We start from the raw sequence: 18,197 nt of genomic DNA on the forward strand, positions 1-18,197 counted from the left end.
CTCATGTGTTTATGGATTAACACCACCACTCTCCTCACAGTTGAGGCATTCATAGTTTATTCTCATGTGCCCTAACACTATTTTAAAAACCATACTTGTAAGATACCCAAGTACAAAGGAGTCCATTCAGTCTGTATCTTCAGTATACTGTTACTAATCACCATGGATTATGCACCATTGTAAAATCTACAACTGCAGGGATTTCTTATCTGATGAAAAAGCAAAAGTATTGGCTTATAGTATTATAACTTACTGTGGACATTTAATGAAAAATATCACTACTGCTAATTTCTGAAGAATCAAGATGTGGGCAGAAAAACAATGAAGAACAGAAGGGACATCTCTAAGATACAAACTTTTACTAGAAAATAGGACAGAGAAAAAAGAACACACAATTTAGGAAGGAAAGCTTGTCATCAAAGAAAAGGAGAGAAAATTGAAAGATAAACAAGGGAAGTAAAGCCCAAAACTTCTGTGTTGTGGTTGAATGTATGGAGAAAAAAAAAAGTTTGAGCCTAGGCCAGGGGAATATCTACTATTACATCAAACCAGCCACTACAACAATCTGTAAAGCAAAACACTGTCAAGCAGGAAATAACCAGGACAATGAAACCATTTGTTTTGAATTCTGAACAAACACTTTTACAGATCAGCTTGACAGACAAATTTCTATATTAATGCCAAAGATAAAACTAGGAGTCTCAGTTATTCTACTTCACTGTATTTCCCACTTGAATTATTCCATTTTTAAAAACATTAGGTGTTACTCACACATACTTTTTGAATATAACGTTGATGGACTTGGAGTCAAAGAGCAAAAGCTATGACCTAATCTGATCCCCTGCCCAACAGAGTCCCTATATCCAGGGATTTGGGTATCAATAATTGGTAGTATGTTCATGCAGCAGACATATGTTCATAACCTACACTGATCTTTATGAAACGTAATTACGACTTTGTATTTGCATTTATTCACCTTAAAGAAAAAGATGCTTTAAATCTTTAGAACACACAGCCCTTCCAGCATAAGTGGTATTCCATATTACTGTATCATACACAGAAAGTCATGTTTGCTTTGAATGGGCTTCTATTAACTATAACACCAAATGTTAATTAGTAGCCAACCTCAATATATCCTGGAATTACATCTCATAGCTACCTCTAGCAGCAATGTGAGCATTTCCATTACAGTTCAGACAGCTCTCAGAACTTTCTCAGCTGTATGCGTAACAACAAATCCAGTTACATCTACAAAGGAGCATGAAAAATGTGGCTTATAAACTTAAGTTAGTAGATGCAGCTTCATTTATACCAAGCATCAAAAATTCTTATTCAACTCCTGTTTGAGATGAATACTTGGCAAGTTTATGAACAACACATGCTATTTTGTCAACAAAATGGAACCATTCTTTCCAAATCAAGTAAAAATTATTGCGAGAAGTAGTTGCACAAACACTACCAATCTAAGACATTGAAATAACTCTCTTCCACAGCAATGCAAAGTATTTTAAAAGAACTACTACTCCTGGTTTCTTTGGGATGTTTGAGAGAATTTAACCAGGATTAAGTTTTATAAATTATATTCCCAGGGAAAAAACAAACAAAAAAATTATATGAAGTGTATTTTGCTTCATTTTTAACTTTTGGTATATGCTGTAATGCTGTGGCTTACATTTCTCATCAAGTATCCTAATTTCCCTTATGGAGCCCTGCAGAACTTTAGGTAAAATACCTACTACTCTGTAGGTGACACACTAAAAGGAGCATGTTTCTACCAGGTGACAGGAAGCCCCTTACCAGTAGTTCTCTGGGCTTTTGCCAAGCCGTTACACACATTCCTGGCTCTCAACAGCCACTGCTGCAAGTTGGACAAAACCTGAGGTTTTTGTTTGTTTGAATGTTCCCCATTCCCATATTTATGGAACCACAAAGTATCAGGAAGGTGGTAGTTATTCTGGTCTTAAGTCATCTAATGGAAGCCCCTTTTTATCCATAAAAACCAGAAAGGGGACAACACAGGCAGGAAGGAATCCCCACGCAACGTTACGTTGCCTTAGTAGGTAGTGATGAAGAATCAGCAGATGCAAGATTCATGCCAAGTGTTATTTCCCTGTTAAGTTCCAAAACTGCAGAACTAACTCCGTTTCAGCCTCACATCACCCTGAACACTGTTTACATCTTTAAGTGTTGAATGGCAACATCCCACCTCTGCTGAGATGACAAGACATCCAAAATTAGAGGTAATTCTGTAAAACTCAACCTTTACACACCAAAGCTGGGACAGAACGTCAGATATTGGGGAGAGCTAACATCAAAACTTCTATGTCATCCTTGAACCAAATGCTGTGTACATTATGACACTGCTAGCTGATGCATAACAATCAAGTAATGGAATACAGTCCTTTGGTTCCAATGAAGAACCCGATATGGAAGAGAGCCCCTTATACTGGCTAATCTGCTTAATCTGATCCAGTTACAGGAGGACTCCTACTGAACACATGAATAGAGATAGCCAACATACACGCAACCAGATTACAGTAACTTGACAGGTTTTTCAGTTTCTACCATTTCTAAACTCTTTCAGAGTTTGATTTCTCATGCAAAACTGTTTCATTTAGCAGTCTGAATGTGAACTGGATAGACTCCCAGAAAACAGACCAGAAGCCCCATCTTCTGTAACTGTATTAATTCCACCTGCAGAAAACGTATCAAACTAAAGCCATCAGAAGCATGGACAGCTCTACAACACAGGCAAAAAAAGTAATGACTGTAGGCCATACACGACATAAGCATAGTAGGGAAAACGTGGTATAATGGTAAGAGCTGACATGACCACAGGCTGCTTAGCAGAGAACTGAATTGTATTTTTCATTTTGGAGAGGATACTGTCTAATGATTACAGACAGATATGCTAAGCATAAATGTACAAATACAGGCAGACTGAAGAGATTAACAGGTTTCCATATGCCATATGAAACACAAGATTCTAATCTAAACACAAAACCCTATTTTGCCTGCCTGTAGAGATGTACTGCAGACCACAAAACACAGAAGGACAGAATGAGCTACTACTTCGATATCACTATACAATGCACAGAAGGAAAAATGCATTACATTACATGCATGCAGTTTTATTTACAAAAGGGTATGTAACTCAAGAACTTAAAGTAAATAAATGAATCTTAACTTACAGCAATCTGTAAAAGAGTAGCAACTTAAAGGGTACTTCTTTTATACTTAATATGAAATTGGGGGAGAACACTTGACTTTTCAGGTCAGCTCAAGTTTTACAAAACGTCACTCTGTCATATACAGCGTGTTGGTTCTTTAAATCTTTACAAACAGCAATCCAGAAACAGCGTACATTTGACAGAAACCAGGCACAGGAGAATATTATGGTGGTATTTCCAAAATACCATTAGACATCTAGGCAAACTTTAGACATCTAAACAACTTCATCTAACCCATAATCCATCATTTCACTAGCTACTTTTAGAGGCTGAGTAGTTAAAGATAACTATTGTAAGACATCCTCCATTTTTTTATTATACATCCACCACATGTATTTAATTACAGAATTTTCAAGTGTTGTTTGTCTGCATTTTAAATGAACTGCAATTTCTATTCAAATGCACAAGTTATCTTGTAAAGAGTGAGTCATTCACCACTTCCTGGCATAAAAAGAGAAATGAAACTGCTACATTGTATCTGCTGAAGTACAAGATATACAGGTTTGTATAGCATCCTACTTCGTAAAAGTTTACTAAAGGCCCTATGCATTATGAAACACATTTTAGTGATTACATGAACAAGTAAGAATGTACTTTTTAGTTTACTCCCTGAAGACTTAAAGATAAAATCGAGTTAAAATTACTGATTTAAGTCGTATTTGAAAAATAGGAACTGAAAGCTACTGACTGAAAAAGAGGCAGTATTACTATCGAGTCTTTTAGTTATCCCAGCATGCATCTGTTAATTGTTTCAGAAAGTTGTCATAAGCAATCACAGAAATTAAAAAATATTTACATAAAACTATAAAATAATCATTTAGCAGGAGGTTGGACCAGACAACTTCTAAAAGTCTCATCCAACCAATATCCTCTGATCTTATGAAAATCTCAACCAAGTTTATTCTGCAATTCATTTGCTACATGTAAATAACTTCCTAATCCTCTCAAATAATTTCTATACACATACAAATGTATGCTGTGTATTACACATGTCTTTAGAAACACTCCCAAAAGGTAAAAACAAGTCAATACTGAGAAATACTGAATATAAAGCAACTCAGATTCTAGAAAGTTAAAACATTTTCTCTGATTATTATTAGTCACAGGTAAGCCCAAAGAACAAAGCCACAGTTAAATACATAGCTGTTACAAAACTTGTAATATACACTATAAATCTGGGGAAAAAAACCCACAACACCACACACAAAAGAAAAACCAGTAGAAAAGGAGGACAACACAAAGGAATTATTCAGATTGATCATGAACAGATAAATTCAAAATGGCTTGATGCTAGAAATGACTGCATAAATACTTCTGCAATGCTAAAAGAAAAGTAAGTTTTGTTTTTGTTCTGTTTTCCAAAAAAGCAGAATAACATTAATTTCTTACAATCATAAAGGAAGTATTTCCTATTCTATTGGTAATAAGAAACATAAGATATGGCGAGTGTTATTAATCCTATGATGTCATCAAATCTGGAGAACCTGAATCCAGATTGCTTCTTAAAGTCAGCTAGAAACCCATGGGCAAGTAATACTTGGGTGCAAGCCATTTATTAGAAATACTATCAACTTCAAAATGATCATTATCTAAACAAAGTTTCAAAGGGAAACTGAAGAGAATAGTCCAGCAAGAATGACAAGACTTCCTGCTTAAGCTGCTACAGACTTGGATCTTTAAGATTGCTTTTAAATGCATTAGGTTTAGTCTTCCCCACCATTTCACTCTTTAAAAGAGCAGTCAAAATATTTGGCAATATACAGCACCAGTAATGCACCGATTCTTTCAGACCACCAATGACTGGTGAGCACATACAAAGTCTGACATGTTCTGTAACGTAAGGTATATTAAGTCTCCTTTGCACGTAAGGAGAGAACCTTAACAGTTTTAAAGTTGTACCAAAATTAAATTAAATCTTGTGCTAAGGAGAGCACAGAGTCAAAACAGTAAATACATAAAGCAGAACTTTTATTTGTCAAATTACTCTCAGTAGACATAAAGAAGAGCTGTCACTTTTACAAGGCATGTTAAGAATGTATGTTAAGTGTTTAGCTTGCAGAGTTAGTACTAAAAAAGCAACCTGGACTCTTTCATTAAAGCTACTGCAGAACCCTGTTGCTAGCAATAACTAAGACAGAAATTACCAAAATATGCAGGTTTTTCTTTTTTTTTAAGAAGGCATCTAAATATGTCTGAACTAATTGTAAACCAGCCAAATTTGATCAGTAATCCATACACAGCTGAACTTGAGTGTAGCACACTCTCTCCCTCCTCCCAAAATTAACTGTACTGGTTTTTGACTTTGTTCTTATGTCAGTGTCAGGGGAAAAAAGAAAGAACTATTGGTCATATTTCATCTCACTGTGAGCTGGAAGTCTCTCCTTTTAAGATGGAAGTTACTACTTTGCTTAGGCAATCTAAATAACAAGGACAGTAAATTTGCTACAATTTCTTTAAAATATCTATGCCTTGATCTAAAACACAATTTTATGAATCATTTGTGTGCTTAGCTAACAAGATCCAGATTATCTGGTAGGTATTCCCCTCAATCCCAGAAATCAGACTGAGGTAATCAGCAATCCCATACTGCTCTGAAAACATATTTTACACCCACTTATCTTCCATGACACAAAAAGCCTTCCAGTTAATGCAGTCAATATGGCTAACCAAGAAAAGAGACTGAAACGCCATAAGAAGTGATAAACAAAACATGATTAAGAGCTCCAAATTCTTTTCTTGAAAGCCCCTATTAACCTATATTAATACCAGCTACTACAGGTAAGCTTAGTACTCACATTACACCAAGCAAAGCAACAGTTATAGAAAGTAAGAGGAAACTACCTTCCTCTCTCCAGCACAGGAAGGTTATTGTGTTCTCATAATGAAGGAAAAAAAACCACAAACCAAAACAAAACCAAAGTAAACAACACTGTCTAGCCAACAATGGCAAGGCTAAGCAAAATCAAATCCCCAGGAGAATTCAGCTTAGTAACTAGACCATTGTAAGAATGCACAATTCAAGGCAGCATGGTAAGGGTTGTTTGTTGTGATTTTTTTTTATACCACCTCAAGCCATGCCAGAGAGTTCATCTAAGAAGCAGCAGTAACAATCAATCACTTCCAGGTTCCAAATTTTCTAAACTGCACAATTTTTCAGAAAGAAACCCCAACAGCCTCTCTTATTATTATTAACTTTTTAAATAGTACACATGATTTGAAATAGTACAGATAATTTAAAATAGTACACACAATTTAAAGCTTGGAGCAGGTCTGATCTGGTCACAAATAACAATTTTAAGATACAGCTCTGGTTAACAAAGACTGCCAGTCACACCCGTAACACCTCTACCCATAGATTTCGTAACATTTGTTTGAATTCAACTCCTACTTCTGTAGATCTTCCAAGAGATTATGAAGGAAATGCTTTGTCAGTTTTACTAGGCAAGAATGAAGAAACAGGAAGCCGCTTAAGTATAGTAACTTCAGTCATAGATACCAGACTCATTAACAGCAAGGTACTTCTGGTAGGTCATTTACTTACCTCCACTTGCTGATTCTTGCTCTTCCCCTTCAGGAAATGTAGCCTGGCTTGGTAAGCTATTCCTAGAACGAGTGACTGACTCTAAGTGTGAAGCCCTTCCCAACAGAGATAGCTCATCTAGCACCTCTCCTTCTTTGGCTTCCAAATCAGATTTTGAAGTGGTTAACTGTTTTATGTTACCTGGTGCCATTAAACTATTTGGGTCATTTAAACAAGCTACAGTACCACTGTCCAGGCTTAATACTCTGGCACGATTCTTGGCACTGTTTGTGCTAGAAGTCCGACGTGTAGATCGTTTTTTGCTAATTCCTTCAGAGCTTACATGGGTTTTGTGAGCATTTTCAGGGTCTGTGCCCCCACGTTCCTTAGAAACGTATTTGGTCTTTAGAGCACTGTACTTCCCCTCAGGAGACTGGCATGAATGGGAAGTGGTGCTGGAAGAGCTATCACTGCTGAACTGGTGAGCTGACTGCATACTTGATGTCCTGCTCAAGTCACTTTGATCACTGGAGTCCTCATCGTGACAAAACACAGCACTGTGAGGTTTAGTACCAGATACACCTCGGAAGGAAACATATTCCCTGTGCCGACTTGAATCAAAACTACTAGCCCGTTTTTTTCCTGTCCTTCTCCGGCTGGACTTGTGGGTAGAGGCTGTTCGATGTATTAAGCTAGAAGATTTTGGTCGAACATCTCCTTCTTTTTGTTTTCCACTTGTTTCTTTAGAAGTTCTTGAATCTACTAACACAGCCAGCTTCTCACTCTGCTCATCTCTTTGTTCAGCAGCCTTCCCCGGTGGCCTGTCAGCTTGCGTAGTCAATTCATTGGCATGTGGGTTCTTATTGGCCTCTTCTGAAGCAGAGGCACCCAGACCTTTCTGGCTGTGCCCCTCATCAGACACATTTGAACCCTTCACCTCTTGAACACCACTGGTAGTGCTCACTTCCACAGCAGTCCTTTCGCTACTAGTCCTTTTGTCAGTAGTAGAACTACTGTCCTCCTCTGAGTCAATACCACAGTCTTTTTTCTTACCATCCTTTTTCTCTTCTCTAGGAGACTCCTCCTCATGCTCCGACAACACACTTTCTATATGTGTCGAGCTCGTATGTTCACTTTTATAGCTACTGATGGTACTGTTAGTGTCGCGATCAGTCCCACTGCAGTAGCTTTCTGTTGAACCACTGCTTCTAGTACTCAGGCTTCTCAGACTGTCCACACTTTTGTCTGCTTTCAGGGATTTGCTCTTCCCGCTCTTAGCCAATGGTTGAGGGCTGCTACTTTTCAGAATGTCATCTAATTGAAAAACTCCTGAAATGCAAGAGTTCTCAGCCAAGGACTCTCTGGATCCAGAAGGGGGCTTGGAAGCTTCTAGCTCACTGACAGGATCTAGTCCTCGTTTTTGCTGATAGAGAGGGAAGTCATTTAGTGAAGCATCTGGAAAAGCAACAGCAGAGCTAGAAGTCCTTGGTACACCTCGTGGTCTATGATCCTTCCTATAGGAGTGAGAATGCAGAGTTACAAGCGAAGCTACTTCTGTGTCACATGCACTGGTTTTAGACTGGTCCACAAGCTGGTTGTTCGAGAGGCACACTTTGTCACTGTTGTCTCTTGGCAAATCCTGTCCAGAGGATAATGAAGGTTGGATGGAGACAAAGGAGTCATTCGACACCAGACGAAAAAGCTTCCGATCAGTTGCCAAATCTGTTTAAGTACATATTTAAAAATATTCATGTAGAATGTTCATGTAAGTTACACAATCTGCTTTTACAACTGCTTGTTTATGTCAGATAAAGTAAATAAACTGACAAATCCATTTGCAAGTACTATGCATCACATTACCATTTAAAAGAATTCCTAGCATCTGGGCAAACCTGACAGAGACTGGTTTTTTGTAAAAAAGAAACAATGAACACCAGCTTAATCTTAGCAGCTAATAAAAGACAACATGATTCTGACAAGTCGTCAGCCTCCTCTATTGTTCATGCCTCTCAGACTTAATGTTTTTTATGTATCCCAAAGTTCTTTCATTATAAAAGGGTACCCTGCCTTTTGTTTTATTTCCTACTTGCAGTAAATTGTTTCACATAAACTTTAAAGTTATTAAAGAAAACAGAGTAAACCCCACTAACTTTGCAGTCCAAAAACCTACAAAAAAAAAAAACCACCTTTCCTACCAGATACCAAGTAAGCTCACAGTTAGCAAGGATGCAGGCACTGACACAAGTCTACTGGTACTATAATGAAATCCATATGAAGTTACTGAGTTTTACTACCTCTAAAACTGATGTTGTTAAAGAAAATCATGAGGATTTGCTGTTAGTTCTTGGTCAGAACAACTGTTTCTGTATCCATCACAAGTGGCCTCCTATAGAAGTGTCCACCTGCAGGCAGTATTGCAAGTCAGGCTACTTTTTGGTACTGTCACTAAAAATAGAAGATCTGGAGGCCAAGTTAAGTTACTACAATTACTGGGTTTTTGTACAGGGTATTTGCACATGTGTAACTTAAGAGACTTCACAAACAGTTCCATTACTCAGCTGAAAGTAGTAGAACCCTGCTGCCTATTACAACAGCACAACCACCTGTAATCTTCTATTTTAAACATATTTTCTGCACTGAATCACACTAAGGACTGAAAGGAACCCATCAGTCTGATTAGACTGGCCAAAATGAACTACAGTATTCCCAGAGTTAACTTCCTGCTAATCACCACATACTTTAAAAACAGTAAACAAGAGATTTCCCTTAACTTTTATGGTGCTTTAGTCTGAGCAGACTTTTTCCTGGCAACAAAGCTAAATGAAAAATGTGATCTGAAACAAAACTGGATAACTAAAGAATACAAGCTAGCAGTTTCCTTACATACTAGGAAAAAACAATTACAGAACTCTGATAGCTTGCGTATTAGAAGTAGTCTATAGCTCCAGAAACACAGAACTCTGTATGGGATTATTTACGTAAAAGCATGCCTGATTTAAAAAAATTCATTTGGCTGTACTGGAAAGCAAAGCAAATTGGTCTATAATTAAGTCCATGAAACCCAAGCCACTTACAGTATGAGAGAGATTATCTAGAAACATGTAAGCTAGCGATCTTTCAGCAGTAAGGAGACAGTAAATATTTATTACCTGCTGGAAGATGCCAGAACAAGAAACACACAGCCCAAGAATAAAGTTATAGTATTCAAGCTATGCATCCCAGGAACTTGGATTAATTAAGAAAGGAAACAGAGAGCTTCAAGATACCCTTTCTTAAGAGTCTATCAACAAATTGCATGAATTTATTTAGCATGTTAAGCAAAGGATCTTTGGTAACAAAATACCATGTTTAATATGCAGAAGAAGAAATTTTACCTTGTTCTTCACTCCCTTCTTTACATAGGCTAGAACTCTGGCCAAGACTTAAACTGATATCATCAGAGGTCTTGGCAGTGTCAGTATCTCCTGTGAATTTAAAGAAAGAAGAGTACTAGTGCTCAAAGTATTAACACATACATCAACATACACGCAAATTTCTCGCCTGTCATGAAAGACTGTTGCTTTTATTTATTCATTTGAAGGTAAATAATAATTACAAGTAACACAAGATTTATCTTATCTTTTAGAGATAAGCATTGTCTGCTCTATTTCTTTTATTACATATATAAGAAAGTTTTCATTCAACTGAACAGATCTGCCATGAAGAATTGGAAAAGCATGTTACACAGAACCCAATGGAAAAAATTCCTTTTTTTTCCTTCAAGATATATTTATTTGACTATTCCTTTTTGCCTACATGCCAATAAAAATGAGGGGTAGACTGTAACAAAATACGTGTAAAGATAGCTAAGGAAAAATCAGGAAGGTGACAACAATTCACATCTCATTTTCTTTTGTTGTCTTATTGGCTTAACAAATTTACAAGATAGCAACTTTTCATATTACAAATAATTTATTTTTGCCTTGGGGCAGTTCTCAAGGGCTGTCCTGGACAATACTTTCACTAGATGCCAAGCAACTAGAAATAATCCAGTCATTGAAATACAATACCGCAAGGGTGACTGGTTGCACAGAACTCAAAATAATAAGGAAAAGTCCACTGAAACCAATCCCTTGGCTCTGCATTCACAAGCCAAAGAAAAACCTGTTCTGACATAGAAAACAGAGCAGGATTCCAGGATATTCTCTCCTCGTATTTTAGGCATATAATTTGTAACTCCAAGGAAGATTTCTTCTGTATGCTGTACATAGCTCACAAAAAAGTTTTGAAAATGAACAAGGTAGACAGTATTTGGAAACAACATAGTAAACTATAGTGATCTGAAGTGCTACTGCAAGGTAATTTTAAGAAATAGTCAAAAAAATCTCACCTTTGATGGTTGCTGCTGTTCCCAGACGAGATAACCCAGATCCAACCTAGAAACAGGGAATTATGTAAAAAGATGTAAACTTTCAGGAATTACCCAACTGTTGTTTACTATTACTGCAATGCATGCACTTGCCTACATATTTAGGAGAGATTTTCAAAGGCACAAAACCATCTAACAGCATAGTGCTGTAAAATCCTTTCTAACTCAAAAGAGTTTCTACTGCAAACAGAAATGACAAGCCATCTAATTATGCATCCAACTATATCACTGAATTATTCTGTTTTATAGCAAATGTACTTGGAGATTTTACTATGCTGCTTTTAAAACCAGTTTCTATTCTAGGAATTTTCCTTGAAAATACCTAATGTGGAAACAAACTACTAGTGTGATGGTATAGTAATAACTGCTGTTGTAAAGCTAACTGTTTAACACAGTGATCATGGTTGTCTGAAATGCTTAAAGACAACACCATGTTAATATAAAACTCTTCTGTTCAACATAGTAAACACCAAACTAAAACCAGAAACTGTTCCCATTGGAAAAGATACATATTTTTACCAGGATTAGTTTTCAGGTCTGTCTCAGAGTTGATCCAATGACTGGGTAACCACAAGAACTAAGTGTTGGTACATGGAAAGTGGCAGCAGCATGACCAGGGAATACGGCAGGATGATCCCTGCTGGCAGCTGAATAAACTTCAATCAATTAAACCTAATCATTTTACTGTATCTTATTCCTCCCTCTCATTCCTACAAATGCAATTTTTCTTTTGAAGACAGTTTCCAAGTACACAGATAATAGTTACCTCAAAGCAAGTAAACTGGTTAGTGGAAGACTGCAGTATTGCTTCATCTATTCTTAGGTATTAGTTACACTCACATTTCAAATTTATAGTATCTGCTTTTCAGCCATGTTCAATGACCAACCAGCAGGCATGTACTTCCTCATACAAAAACACACTCACAATTTAGGTCTGCAGTCTGCCTTTATGTGTCCTGTAATCTGTAGCAGATTATTTTACAGAGGTGCTAAAGAGAATTTAGTCTTTCCTTCTATAATATTTCCAATACCACCTCTCTAAGAGCTTCGAATAGCACACGAAAATGCATGTGTCAAATAATTAAACCACTCAGAAATAAGACAGAAGAGCACTCAAAGGCAAAATCTGAACCCAAGATACAAAAAATGATGGCAATTTGACTTTATTGTATACTTATTGGGATACTGTTTTTCAAAAATCCCCTAGTTCAGACAACTCTGGGGAAAAGAAAACATAATTCTATTAATTCTTCTCTGTAAGCACAGCAGATCTAAAGCAATCTGAAGATGTGTGCAGATTTTATTCAGCCATACTACAGAAGAACAATAGCTTTGCTATGTGTAATGCAAAAAAAGCAGTCAGAACTTGTTTAATACATTTTCTTTACTACACTGTCATGCACACTTTTACTTAGTAATTTTGTCATGTTTCAACTTTTTTTTCCCCTTCAGTAACATGCTTTGCTGAATACTGTAGCTGAATGCAAATGCATCAGCATAGGAAAGCTATTTCACACAAAAAACTGAACAGAACTCCCATGCTTATTGTTCACGTACCCTTTTGATGCTGCAAATTCAATTACAGAGGACTAGTGAGCACTAATTTTATCAGCATAAACACATTTTAAGCACTATACTAGCTTTCACAGTAGCTTTAACTGTGTTTTAGTGTCAGCATTAAAGCACACAGGAAAGAGCACAAGAGTTTCTTCACATGCTTTAACACTGAAACTGTTATGAGTACGTTTGGAATAGTTTGGGATTTTTTTTTTTTCCAAAATCCAAAGAAACATGATTCCCAGTCTAGTTCTGTCTTCCTACATGGACCATTGCTTCCTATTCCTCTGAACACTACCAAATACCTGCTCTCTTCAAAGAAAATCTCTTATTTATGCTGCATAATGAAGCATTTTTCAGCTAAACCAACAACATTACCGTAACACTGCACTACATTATATACTGCTTGCTCAGAGAGCTAATAAGGACTTGATATTGTAATACAACACCACAGATTTCCACATCATTCAAACATAGCTTCTGTATCTTTAATATGATGCTGCATTGCTCACTGTTAACGTAACCATACAATCAATCTACTCGTCCTCATGAAGAGTTAGTAGAAGTAGTATGCCACAACTGGCTAAACGAAACAAGCCAAACAGAAGGAACAGCACATACAGCACTACAGAAGGTGAAAGCATAAATCTAGCAGACATCGTAAGGAAACGGAACAACCTCCCCAGTGAAATCACAATGCAAGTAAAGCATAATGAAGTTGCATTAAATTCTAATAAAGCCAAGTTCTTCAGCACTTCCATCTGGTGCACAGCAGCCCCTATTTATTGCTTTCTTCCCACCCCTACTGAAGTGTCAAAATAGTGAAGATCTTGCAGAGGTCATCCAAAAATAAACCGGTTTAGTCTTTCCATTTCTACCAGTTTATCTTGCTTTGGACCTTAGCAAATTAACATTTCTGACTGCAGAGTCTGAACTGTCAGGAATAACAACTTTCAGAAAGCCATTTAAGCATTGCAAAAGATCACCATCAGCAGATACATTCTAAGAAGACTTAACAGAAGCCTCCCCAAACTCAGGACAACTGAAGTTTGCCAGTTAAGCATTTAAATGACAGATCACACAAAACTAAGTGAGGAAACCGAAGTTGGAACATAAGGATGAAGTTACAGCTTGAGCTATCTAATGGCTCACTGATGTCACAAGAAAGAAGGAAGCCCACCACAGTGGGTCTTAGTACTTACCTGACCATGCTCAGAGCCATTTTGATTTACTAAATCAGAAGGAAACTACCTGAGCAAAAGGGAATACTTTCTGATGGGACAGTGGGTTCCCTTATAAAATTCAGCCATTCCTAAAATGAACACAAGATGGGAAGAGCAAGAGCTATGCAGCTGGGAGAGTGCAATGCCACCCTAATAAGGCAGTTAAACACAGAAAGGTAAGTTGTTAGGGTTTTTTAATTGTATTAGGATAAACAATTAAAATAACAAGAAAAAAATATATCAAAGATTACTCCACAGATTGCAAAGCCAGCAGTACTAAGGGAACAACTGCAGTAGCTTTAATTCTTACCTGGTTGTTTGGATCTACCCCAGCATAAGAATTGCGTGAACTGCAGCCAACAGGGGGAGTTGCTTCTCGTATGAACTCTGACATCTCAATCCCTCCACCAGGGTCACTGAGAGAAACATACAAGGAAAAAACCCAAAACATTAACCTACCAGTTAAAAGGAAGTTTGTCTGTCTTCATTGAGCACAGATTCAAAACAATTTTTCCTTTTTCAAATATCAGGGGCTCAAGTATAGTCCAGTATCTCAGATGAACTCTGCCCATTTGACACAGGAAGCTCGGTCAGAGCAGGAGCACCCTATATACTGCCACAGAAGCTGCTGCCTTGTGAAGTCCACTGTCACCAGCCAACAAACCCTGAAGACTTAGGAACTACAAAGCATTTTGAAATGCTCACATACGAAATTCTCTGTCTGTGTGTAGACACATGTAACTTTCAGATCATCTGTTCAACTACAATACCCAGAAATCAATCAACAGAAAAAGTACTAAATAGAATCTCTTTCAAAGAGCAAGGAAAGGACTCCAGATCTTTCCCTTAGACTGGATCTAGGAGCAAGAGAAAGGATGGGTTAACCAAGAAAGCCACACACTGTCAGTAAAAGTTACCAGAATGGCAGAGACATACAGGGACATGGTATCTCTCCCAGGGATGCAAACCACTTCTTTCTACCAGAAAATAACTTCCCTTCAGTCAATTTACAGGCCCTACCAAGAAATATTTTGAGGTAAAACATCTATATTATGTCCTAGTGATTTCACCCTTTCATAAGTATTGGTTTGAAAGTATTTTCTCGATCAACATCACCAAATTGTAATTCAACATAATTCAGCTGGTCAAAGGCAGATATTTATGGAATAGCAAGTTGGAGTTGTCCATTAGGACAACAGGCTGTGAAATGAGTTGTGGACTACAATTCAGAGATCCAACCTAGCACTGTTTGTTCATTGCAAAGAGCGAGAAGTTGAGGCATCCTTTTTCCTCTCCCAATACAGTTCTCTTCAACCATCGTGATCCAGGAGACTTGTGAACAGAAGTAACTGCAGTCTAATTTGACACTGACCCTCTCTGTTCCTTCCCAAAGATAAACAACTCCCTCCCAACAATCAATGATTCAGAGCTGTGGCAAGTCCACTCCAACATTTTACTGGAGAAAGAACATATGCACAATCCTTCTCCAGCTGGACTAAAACTAAAGATGAAGCCTCTCTGGAGAAGGGAACAGAAGTGGACAGAAGTACTGTCTCATAGAAACAGACAGTCTCATAGAAAAGTCTCATGCAATAAGACCTACACCTAATAATGTTTTTTATATAGGGACATTGATCTAGGATATTATAAACAAGCTGTCAGTAGACTAAAGGACCTGAAATATCATTCATTCTGCAGCTTGACATTTCAAGCTCTTGTCATCTCAGAGAGGCATAAAGGTACAGCCTTGGGAACCATTCTAGATCATACAAAAGGCCCCTGAACCTTCCTACATCAAAGAGATGACAAAAAAGACTATTTGAAGTTAGGAATATATTACTTCAGTAAAAATAAGTTAACTTAAGAGACAAATCCATCATGAGTTAGCAGAACAATTGTGGTCTGACTCCAGCAAATTGAAGAAAGAAGTGAAAAGCCATCATTTTGGTACAGCAGTGACACATAAGCATGCTCTTATTGATGGCTGTTTACAGAGCCTTCTCTGACCTGATATTATCAATTATTCTAAGGCACAACCAGGTAAGGAGAAGAAAAAAAATTTATCTTCAATAACTTCCATCAGCTTTAGCCAAAGTATTCCTTATGTAAGCACTTCAAGAACACATAAGGACGTAAAATGAAGTTAAAGACTAAACTGAAAAATTCTCACTTAATGTTTAAGTTCAGCATACATTATGATGACAACTGAAGATATAACAAAGAATACCTTTCACAGAAAAATGAAATTCCTTTCCTGTTTGAATAATTCGTTGAGAGACACTGCATATGATTAAAGTATGTCCTATGAAGTAGAAAAATAAGTCAATGCGAATAAGCTCTCACACAGAGAACTGGGTAGTTAGCCATGGTTGGAGAAAGAGGCAATTTTGTCTAGAAGTGAACCAACATATATCAGCATAAGCAACAATACAACCCAACACCACCACTCTACTCACAGCTGCTATATTTTGTGACAGCACACACAAACTAATGGATTAACAAAAGCTAATAACAAACAATAACAAATAAAGTCTGCAGGAACAAGCGGGAAGTATAGATTTCTAGGATTAATCATTGTATGCATAAGAACCTGCACTACAACAGCATGTAGAATCCTTTAGGAGCTATTTTCTGCTAGTGTTGTGGCCATTCCTTTCTGCTATTAAGTTCCACAATCAGTTTCTTACAGTTTACTGACTTCATACCCTAGAGCAAGTGCTATGCTTTTCAGTTTGGAAGCAAAAAAACCTGAAGTTACTACACAAATTGAGAAGACTTGAATAAATTATGTCCAGCTACCTGAAATGGAGATTGCTGTGGAAGAGGCATTCAGAGACCGCACAAAACAAATTAAAACTAATATTTCTAATTATTAGTAACTGTCCTATCTGAAATTATTATCTGCAGCTATATTACATCAGTGTGTCAGAGACTAACCAAAAGTCTGAAGAGGCTGTAAGCCTACATGAATTCAGAAGTTTAAAACCTGACTTACACTGATTGACTAAAGCAATCTGATATTCAGAGTAGAACTTCTAGAGATAATTTGGAATGAGCAATTCTGATGTCAGGATAAAGCAGAGGAAGCATTTTATTATTTTCTTTTGAATACCTTCTTCTGTCCTTAATTTCCAACTAAAATAGCAGGATAACTAGTCAGGAGGCTGCTCTCAAAACACAGCAGAACTACAGCACATACTGCAAATACTAGACCATGACGGTTTCAAGTATCAAGAGAAGTTTTCGTTAAAGCCTGAATCACTAATTATAGAGTCAAATAGGCAAAACAACTCCAAGCTCAAGGACACATCTGCCAGCCACAGAAAACTGCAAGAAGAAATAGCAAAGGCAGGGCATGAGTTGCAGAGATTACTTCTTTAATTTCTCTAGCTCATACTTGTTTCAGTAGACTGTACATAACTCAAAGATGTAACATTGCCCAACTGTCAGTTTTATTTTGTAGAAGTACATGTGAAATTCACATAGCATCATGATTACAGGTCCCCCATGCTGATGAAGATCAGGGACAGCAGTGTCACTAGGTTAATGCTTTATGACACTTTGAACCATAGTTGTCACTGACACAAGAAAGAAGCCATATTCATACTGCCAAAAGCAAGACAGACTTAAGTGTTTTAAGGTATCTGTGTGGGTCCACTGATACCCAACAAAGATTACACTTGTACTGTTCCTTCTACCTTTTAAGTGAGATTAGGAGACAATCCCCATTACTTGTTCTCGTGAAACCTCACAAAAGCATTACTAACACTACACCCTTAAGTATGAAAGCAGCAACTGCACTAGAAGCTACAGAAGACAACTCACATTCCTATCTCTAAATTAAGGCTAGCTTCTTTTGAAAACATTAACTAGAGAATTTCAGCTTTAAAAGATGATGAGGAAAAATAAGGCACTTCTTACGGAACAGTAAGTTGTTCTTCGCTTAAGCATGCCAAAGTTTTATGAAAAGAATAAAACCCCTCAGAGTTGGATCCTATTCACAAACTAGTGTGAACCAAAGATAAATGAGCAGTTCATGTAAACCTACAAATGACAGCACATAATTTTAGTCCAATACCTGAAAGCTCCACTTTGCAGATAAACATCCTCAGAAAGAACGAACAGCGGTTCTTAGAAGCTAAACAGAACCCTGAACATAACTTTTGAATAGAAACCAGACTATTGCTGAATCCTTCAAAAATACTAATATTCACATCTAAAGTGGTCTCAGGAAGGGTGTGTGGGGCAGGGTAAAAACT

General features: G+C 37.2%; 1 protein-coding gene across 9 annotated transcripts in view; it reads right to left on the reverse strand.

Moving 5' to 3' along the window:
* The window catches only part of PCNX1 (pecanex 1), a 92,161-nt gene that overhangs the window by 62,652 nt on the left and 11,312 nt on the right, over positions 1–18,197 (reverse strand). For all 9 annotated transcript variants that reach the window (XM_074824308.1, XM_074824307.1, XM_074824303.1 and 6 more), the window contains exons 3-6: positions 14,249–14,354; positions 11,120–11,165; positions 10,125–10,214; positions 6,772–8,472 (exon numbers count right to left, since the gene is read on the reverse strand). In XM_074824308.1, the coding sequence (XP_074680409.1) occupies positions 6,772–8,472; positions 10,125–10,214; positions 11,120–11,165; positions 14,249–14,354 (1,943 nt within the window). The remainder of the gene's footprint in view (positions 1–6,771; positions 8,473–10,124; positions 10,215–11,119; positions 11,166–14,248; positions 14,355–18,197) is intronic.

This window comes from Strix aluco, chromosome 4 (assembly GCF_031877795.1).
Source record: "Strix aluco isolate bStrAlu1 chromosome 4, bStrAlu1.hap1, whole genome shotgun sequence".
Lineage (NCBI taxonomy): Eukaryota > Metazoa > Chordata > Aves > Strigiformes > Strigidae > Strix > Strix aluco.